We start from the raw sequence: 8,701 nt of genomic DNA on the forward strand, positions 1-8,701 counted from the left end.
TGGCCTGGATGTGACTAAAGACAGGGTGAGGCGTGGATGTGACTAAATAAAGGAGGTGGCTTGGATGTGACTAAAGACAGGACATGGCCTGGATGTGACTAAAGACAGAGTGTGTCCTGGATGTGACTAAAGACAAGGCTTGGCCTGGATGTGACTACAGGATGTGGACTGGATGTGACTTAAACCAGGATGTGGCCTGGATGTGACTAAAGACAGGACGTGTCCTGGATGTAACTAAAGACAAGGCATGGCCTGGATGTGACTAAAGACAGGGTGAGGCGTGGATGTGCAAAAGACAGGAAATGGTCTGGATGTGACTAAATAAAGGAGGTGGCTTGGATGTGACTAAAGACAGGACATGGCCTGGATGTGACTAAAGACAGGGTGTGGCCTGGATGTGACTAAACACAGGAAATGGCCTGGGTGTGACTAAACACAGGAAGTGGCTTGGATGTGCCTAAAGACAGGACATGGCCTGGATGTGACTAAAGACAGGACGTGGCCTGGATGTGACTACAGACAGGACGTGGCCTGGATTTGACTAAAGACAGGGTGAGGCGTGGATGTGACAAAAGACAGGAAATGGTCTGGATGTGACTAAATAAAGGAGGTGGCTTGGATGTGACTAAAGACAGGACATGGCCTGGATGTGACTAAAGACAGGGTGTGGCCTGGATGTGACTAAACACAGGAAATGGCCTGGGTGTGACTAAACACAGGAGGTGGCTTGGATGTGCCTAAAGACAGGACATGGCCTGGATGTGACTAAAGACAGGACGTGGCCTGGATGTGACTACAGACAGGACGTGGCCTGGATTTGACTAATAACTGGACGTGGCCTGGATGCGATAAAGACACAGCGTGACCTGGAACAGCAAGGACAGCTCTGCAAAAAAAGGACAGGACAAATATAAAAAAATATCAGAAAAACAAAAACATCATTACAGCTAAGGCTGTCTGAACCCAGACTATCTGAAGGACAGTGATGCCATGAATTAGTTTACTTTCACAGTCATCTCTGGAGTGCCCATCAATCACTATATCAGACCTCTCAGCGCATTCTGCCTCACTGAAAATAGTCTGATAATTTCCTCAAGATATGACCATCCTGAGCAACATCAGCAAATCTGTCAATGGCAGCAAATGACACTGACTGAGATGAACTCAGATTTATCAAACTATGATGTATTTGAAAATGCAGTTGGGCTATTTGTCTGACAAACTGATCAATTCTTCAATGGATCTATGAAGTACAATTTAAGCACCTGATTTTCCCAACAGCCTCAGTAAGAGCATATTACTCTTATATGTTAATGACTCATTTGGGAGCCTTCTTCAGTTTATCAGTGCTTAACTGCCCAAAAGTAATTAATAAATGATTAAAGTCTATCAGTTTCATTTGCAGTCATTCTGCATACATACAAGGAATCAGCGATAATTAGCATATTTTTCACGAACTGATTAAGGCAGACTTAATAATGAGTGGATTTAACAACCCGGAGCACCAAGAGTGTCAATGTAAACAAGCACCACACACGATTACAAAGCCGCCAAAACTCTTCCCTGCTGAAACCAAGCCCCCAATCCGGTAGGCTTCTTCATGTGCACACCACATGATCACCTGTCAGTTTGTCGAGAATCTGGTGAAGGATGATTCTTCTGACCATATCACAGCTGTTCACAGCTCAGTATAGTCCATTGCCTGTGCTCTTTATACCATATATACCACTGCACTAACAACCATTCATCATCGGGTGTAATTACTGATTTGTGTACTACAACCCAACCACAATACAGTTGTCTGTAGATTTTGTTTTTTTTTTAACAAACCACTCTCAATGACTCTGCTACTAGATTGAAATTTGTGGTAAAAACATTCAGGCACTCTTGTTTAGCCTTGCACCTGAAGGTAATGCATGGACGGCACAATATAGGATGTCTTTCTGTGTCAAGTTCTATCAGTATAAAGATACTGTTACTGTTCTATGTGAAAGATCAGAAAGCTGTCTTCACCACTGAGACTCCTGCAAACATGTCCCAAAGTTCAATTCTCAGTCAAAGTCTTGTTTTCTAGTCATGATAGTCATCATTATATTCTAACAACACTTACGTTTCACCAAAATTTGCCATTAAAATCAGATTTTTAAAAATGTTGCCATCCTGCAACTTGCCTTTCTGTGCAGTAACTGCTCGATATACCCTTGCTATACCTGAGGACGACCATTGTGGGTCCAAAGAGTTATTGGCCCCATTAAGTTTGTTCTCAGAGTATATAGTACAGGGTGCAGGTGTTCCTTTTTCTCCTCGTAAATCCTACTTCATGCCCCTGGCACCTGTGAATTTGGATGGATGTGTGAACGCTACCAGTCTATTCTACAGTCATGTGTATGGTGCATGGTGGCACGGTTAATGATGTGTGGTTGTCACCATCTAGTGGAAGTTCAGGTTGAAGTATCATACCAGGGGAAAAAATACGAAGTGAAACCAGGGATTGATCAGAAAAGACAGGCCAGAAAAAAATGTACCATAGGCCTACCGATTACATTGAATTTTTGTCATCGGGGAAAAGCAAGTTCCCATGAAGTCAGTTAACCAACAATTCTTGGAGCACAGGAGCAGTAACTTTGAACTGTAAGAAAATACCACACGTAAGAGACTAAAGAACAAGCAGCACTTTACATCTCACATGACGGTTTACATTAACCTCCATTTTCTGAATGGGCAGCGTGTGCATCCACCTTACCTATATACCAGTTCTGTCTATCAGACTTTTCTTTGAGAGAATAAGGAATTACGTTACAGAGTTTCTGACATCAAACATCTTGTAAAAAAATTCTAAGGTGTCTAAGGTAATCTCCAAAACTTGCAGCATTCTGATATATGTGACTAATGAACAATGTCTCTTGAATCAAAATGAGAGCACGATCAATGTCAGTATAATAGATGCCCCTCTGTTCTCTGTCTTTACCTTTTTGAAAGGTAAAGACAGAGAACAGACACATTCAGACATGTTCTCTCTCACTTACAATAGGACAGCCAAGTGGAGGGGCCAGCGGCACAAGTGAAACTTTATCTTTGGCTCCAGGTTAAACATTTTAAAAGCAACATTCCATAAAAATGAGAGCATATTTGTTGAACACATTTGTATACTTTCCTTCATCTTAAGTGTAAATATAGCTGCAAGCGCTGATTAATGGGGCCAAGAGAAGGTTCCAATGAGAAAAGAATATGTTTCAAGAAGAACAGTGTGGATGTGTTTCTGTTAGTACTTGCAAAAATTAATGAATTCATGCCATGCTTGAAAAAGCGTGTAACAGCCGGATTCAGACCTTTTGATCAAAAGGATAGCATCGTCCGTTTCTTAGCCACAGGGCAAATCATTTCTAGATGTTTGTCAGCTTTCAAGCTTATCTGCAGCCAATGCTGTGACGTATTCAGCAGGAATGGATTTTGCTGCATAATAGATCACCATCACTGCGGTGATGGTCCTAAGATACTATCTTTCCGATAGCCAGGTCTTGCAGAAACACATTCACTACAAACCTGGGTCATATAATTATGTCAGACGAGTAATCTAGCTGTATATTATTGCCAATTGAATAAAATATATTTTCACCAATATTATTGAATGTGAATGTTTTTTTTTTTTAAATCAGAAATGTGTCAATAAACATGCTCAGGGATATGCAGGAGGGTTTTCATATCCTAACAGCAACAAAAGCAGTGTATGGACATGGTGGGTGATACTTGTTTCCAGGTGTGATGCTAATTGTTCAATTTGCCCAATCCAAAGTTCTTCCATTAGATATTTTAGCTACATCCATAAATTTAGCTATATTTACGGATAAGCCTACGAATTACAGCTGAATGTCCCGACATGAATCGTGCTACCGTCTAATCATGAAAACTGGTGTTGGTGCACACAGCTAATTGGCTAATTGAGTCAGGGTAATTAGTGGAAAGGAAAACCTACATGCACATCAGCTTTCAGAAACAGAGTTGCCAAACTCTGATCTAAAGATTTAAAGTAAACTATTTTTAAAAATGTATTTGACCCAAGTCAAAATGGTCACCTTTTTTCAAATGTTCAGTTGGATGAGACTTTAGCTTGTGATTACTCCCCTTGCATCACCCATTGCTGCTTGCAAAGAAAACGGCTCATTGTCTTCTTAATGAGTTTCCATTTCGGAGTACATTTTCCTCCAAGAGAAGGGTGAGAACAGCAAACATGTATTACATATAGTTTCACTATATTGTACGAAAAACTGTGAGCTGCACTCCTTCTGTGAAAACAATTTATTAAGTTAAGAACTTATGAAACTTAAGTGAAAAAGTAAATCAGTGTACTTAAGAAATATAAAAAATTAACACAGCATTTGAACTTAATCTAAATTCATTTTGCAGTAATGTGATGCAATATTTCTAAAATATTTCCTTGGTTTCAATTTAATCCGATAAAGTAAGAGGTGTTTCATTAAGTAACTGCATTTATATTTCCATAGTCCATTTTATTGTCTTTCCCCCATTGTTGAAATCAGAATTTCCATGGCTAAAAATCACTAGACAAAACATTATGACATGGCAATATGCAGGTATATGCAGATTGCTATACAACACAACTGTTATGTTTTTTTTGGGGTTTTTTTTATCAAAACAAGCAATGCTCTTCCAAAGTTCTTCCATGTCTTGACTTTGGAACACTTTTATAACATCTGTGTGTTCTCGTATAAGGTACATGTGCTCCTGTTAGAAGACCCTTAAAAACTCTGAGTACATTTCCTATTACATGAAACAGTCAGTTGTTTGTCCCACACATACACAACAAAAGACAACTTCAATTAAAGTGAAACCCAGTGCTCATATTTTAAATGGAAGAGCATTATGTTTCTGTAAAAAAAAAAAAAAGCTGAAAGGTCAAAGAGATGTGAGAATGGTCGGTGTAAACAGAATGACTTTGGCACGGTCCGGGAGGAGAAAGCGCCTTATGTGAACTTCTCTTTGGCTTTTCCTATGATCTCATAGAATTAAATACCGGGGGAAATTGTGCATTTTTAGCTCCATCTCACACACAAATAAATGTGAATTAAAAACAAATAAAATGAACCAGCTCTGTCCTGGATTAAGGACTTGAGAGCACAGAACAACATACTTGGGTGACCAGACCAAGAACACAGCTTACGGCGAATGAAATAATCACACGCAAATGCAATTTAACTTGCAAATTAATTACTTCACATTTTTGTTTGCTGTGGGTGTACGCAGCAATAAAGGAATTAATTATAAACCGTGATGGCCTACTTCATTTAACAACAGATTCTTTTTGGTTCATTTTGTGAATCCCAACAGTGTTTTATACCAGCACCAAGGTATCATTCAACTGTCTTACTACTTACTATGCAGACTGGAACTTTGTAAGTCAAACTATAACGCAAGCATTCACACCATCTCATACAGTATAGCCCCAGTCTAATAAGTCCTCTTTTTAATTATACATTTATCCATTTACAATGGGTAAAAAAAAAAAAAACACCCGCACCTTATTTAGTATGAGGACTACTGTCCGTTAAATAGAGACGCTCATATGCACTATTAAAGCAAAAGTACAAAAATGTATGAAGCATGATTTTAAATAACCAGGCAGTCTTAGGTCTTTTAAGCACTGCCTGACCCAATTTAGCCAGCTAATCTGTACATGACTTGGCAGAGGTCCTTCTGCAACAGTCATGCCAAAAACATGTTTCACACAAAAGGCGAGCAAGTCTGGGAACCCATAAAAATGTGGTCATCAGTCTGGGTCATGGAAAGCCACAGGTTGTGCTGGTTTTTCACTGGTTCATGCATGCAACTGATCAGGTATGCAGTTCATTACAGGCTTAACACATCTGGATTCTTGAGTTAGAACTGGTTGTGAAATTTAAGAAGAAAATATCAGCAGACCCCAATTATCTCCAGGACCAGAACTGAGGTTGATTGTCATAAAGCAACTCTACAGTTCCAGTTCAACTTGAACAGGAATGCATTAACTCAACAGGTCTGGTCAGAATGTGGATTTTTTTTTTTTAAACCATTACGATCTGGTTGTTCATTTAATGACATCAGTACCTTTGACATGTTTCCATATGCCAAAGTCTTAAAATTCAGACCACCCCACAGGCTCAGCAGCAACTAAAATCAGATTTACAATCAGAAGCATTACTGCCTAATTCACAGACACACATAATGCATATAAAACTTGTGCAAAGTTGAGAATCGAAGAAATAGCAAGCCAAGACATTTCTTTGGTGATCAATAGCATGAGTGTGCTACAAGAAAGTATTTTACAGCTAGAAAAGGTCTGTATTAAATGTGCCACAATTGCAGGCCCTTCATATTACATGTTGGAAGTCCCATGGTCGAACCTGTAAACAATAACCAGTCCACGTCTTATTCTGTTTCATTAAAAAGTGATGACAGATCAAACATCACTGCAGTATGAAGAACTGTGAGAGACCAGTTTTATTAATCGAGGTAATCCAGTTACCTGGTAAGGTGTTCTAGTCAATTCCGGAATGTCAGAACCCTTTGGCAGCTAACCAGGTGCCAGGATCAAGATCTCAGAAAACCCTGATATAGAAAACAATACGTGTCCTCCGAAGACAGGAGATTCACAGGACTTTGCCGTAGTTTTTGCAAAGTGTATGGTCACGGGTGTCCCCCCAGCCGCCATTTTTAACATGCGCCTTGTGCTCCGCCGCTTCCTGGCGGCTCAAAACCAGCCGCTGGGGGAAGAGGGAAGGTTTCGCCGCCCGCAGCATCTCCTCCACGTGCTGCATCGCCGTTTCAGGCCGGCAGGCGCCATTCTGGTGCAGTCCGCAATTCCCGGTATGCAGCACTCGAGACGCGCGCGACGCCAGGACCTTCAGCGGCGTGGAGATGCACGTACCGGACAGGTGCTGGAGGGTCCAGTCCCAGTTATAGTCGTCGTAAGAGCAGAACTCGCTACTGCACCCCATGAGCTTGTAGTAGACCTCCTTGGTGAAGCTCATTCCAATGTTGTGCTTCGTGGACAGCCACCCAGTCGTTTCCATCTTATTGCCGAGCTCCTCAAAGCGCACCGATGTATCGTGGTTACCCAGGACTAGGATGTCACAGTCAGGACACTCGTGCTTTTTCAGCTCAGCCATTTCTCTCAGACAGTGGTAGAAATCTGGTAGAACGTAGTTGTCCTCCTCCATGAAAACAACATAGCTGCTGTATCCCTCCAGAATTCGAACTCGCTCCCAAACAAAGTGTAGCTTCCACCACCAGTGGTGCTTAGTCTGCGTGAAGGATGCCTCTCTGTAATGGCCATATGAATCAGGGCACTCGGCGTTCAGGCACCCCTTTTTTATGGCCTCTTCCTTGGAAATGTCTCTAGGGCAGTCCCGCGGGTCCTGCCCGGGAAACTCGTTAGGATACAGCTGTGTGCTGTAGGGGAAGTAAATTTGCAACACCCTGCAGAACCGTATCCCTTGTATCATACTATCAATTTCCTCCGAAAAATAATCGTGGCTAAAAATCAAAAGGAATTCGTGGACGTCCGGTGCCTTGGACAGAGAATCCAGTAGCAATTTCAGGTAGGCGGGTCTGTTGTGGACCTGTACCACTAAAACCAATTGAAAGTCCGCTGTGAACTGGTCTGCGTTCTGAATGAACTGTCGGTAGTTGCCATCGTACACCGACCTCTTCATGTTAAACACGGTGTCGTACTGAAACTTACTTTTGGTCGCGATCTGCGTACTTGCATGTGGTAAAGCCACACCGTCTTTATTCACGATGACTTTATCTAAATTGGAATTGTTCTTGCGTATTAAGTATACTAATGTGAGTGCGAGGAATGCGATAAGTGAAACGCCAAGCGCATTCCTCTTGTGTAATTTAAATCGCATTTTCCCCAAAAGGACTTTACCCTTGCTACCTAATCAGCAAATCGATTCATCAAGATTAGCCTACAAACCAACCATTTTAGTTGCGTTCAAATTAACTATCTAATATGTACGTAGATGTAAAAATAATAACAATAGTAAATTATCTTTGCGAGTAATCCAAATAAAAGCGTTTCAGTTAAGGAGGTTTCCGTGATTTTCTAAAGTTACTCAATCATTAATAATCGCATTTCATTTTCCTACACCAGGACGTCCAAACTCAGGAAGTAGCTGTTAGGTTGTTGCAGCTAGAGTTCAACTCCATAAATACCCATCGGAAAGCCACCTGTAAAATAAGTATCCAAAAAATAAAGGTAACGTTAGTAGGTTTAAACTTCTGTAGCGATTTATCTTTCTAATTAATTGCCAGAAACGACGTGAACTGTCTTACCTGACAAAGTGTCGTGTGTCACTTAACTTCCTGAAAGTAGGAGGGGTGTATTGAAAGTTATGTTGCTTGTGATGCGAAGGAGGAGGTTAGTTCCTGACTGCTGACGTGGACATTTCAGCCAACTGGAGTTTGCGGAACATAAGAGAACGAATCATTGGCCTACCTCGATGATTGTAATGTGATACGAGCGTGAGCATGGGTGCCAGAGTGGGAGTGAAAACATATTTGTAACTTCAAAATTCTGCACGGGGTTAGAGGGGATCGAGCGAAGGTATCTGGCAACGTTGGAAGCGAGAGGAGGGCGGAACATCCATACAGACAACTGAAGTAAACTAGTACTGTTACTAATACTGCACTACAACAATGT

General features: G+C 41.2%; 1 protein-coding gene across 1 annotated transcript; it reads right to left on the minus strand.

Moving 5' to 3' along the window:
- Positions 1–4,487: 4,487 nt before the first annotated feature.
- Positions 4,488–8,470, minus strand: si:ch73-91k6.2 (alpha-1,6-mannosyl-glycoprotein 2-beta-N-acetylglucosaminyltransferase). Its single transcript, XM_064331071.1, has 2 exons — positions 8,335–8,470; positions 4,488–8,229 (listed from the first exon to the last, which is right to left on the minus strand). Exon 2 carries the CDS (start codon positions 7,905–7,907, stop codon positions 6,645–6,647), a length of 1,263 nt encoding a protein of 420 aa, XP_064187141.1. The 5' UTR covers positions 7,908–8,229; positions 8,335–8,470; the 3' UTR covers positions 4,488–6,644.
- Between the last annotated feature and the right edge of the window lie 231 nt (positions 8,471–8,701).

This window comes from Anguilla rostrata, chromosome 1 (assembly GCF_018555375.3).
Source record: "Anguilla rostrata isolate EN2019 chromosome 1, ASM1855537v3, whole genome shotgun sequence".
NCBI lineage: Eukaryota > Metazoa > Chordata > Actinopteri > Anguilliformes > Anguillidae > Anguilla > Anguilla rostrata.

Coding starts and splice junctions, on each gene's coding strand:
- si:ch73-91k6.2 (XM_064331071.1), bottom strand. CDS start 7,907: ATGCGATTTAAATTACACAAGAGGAATGCGCTTGGCGTTTCACTTATC.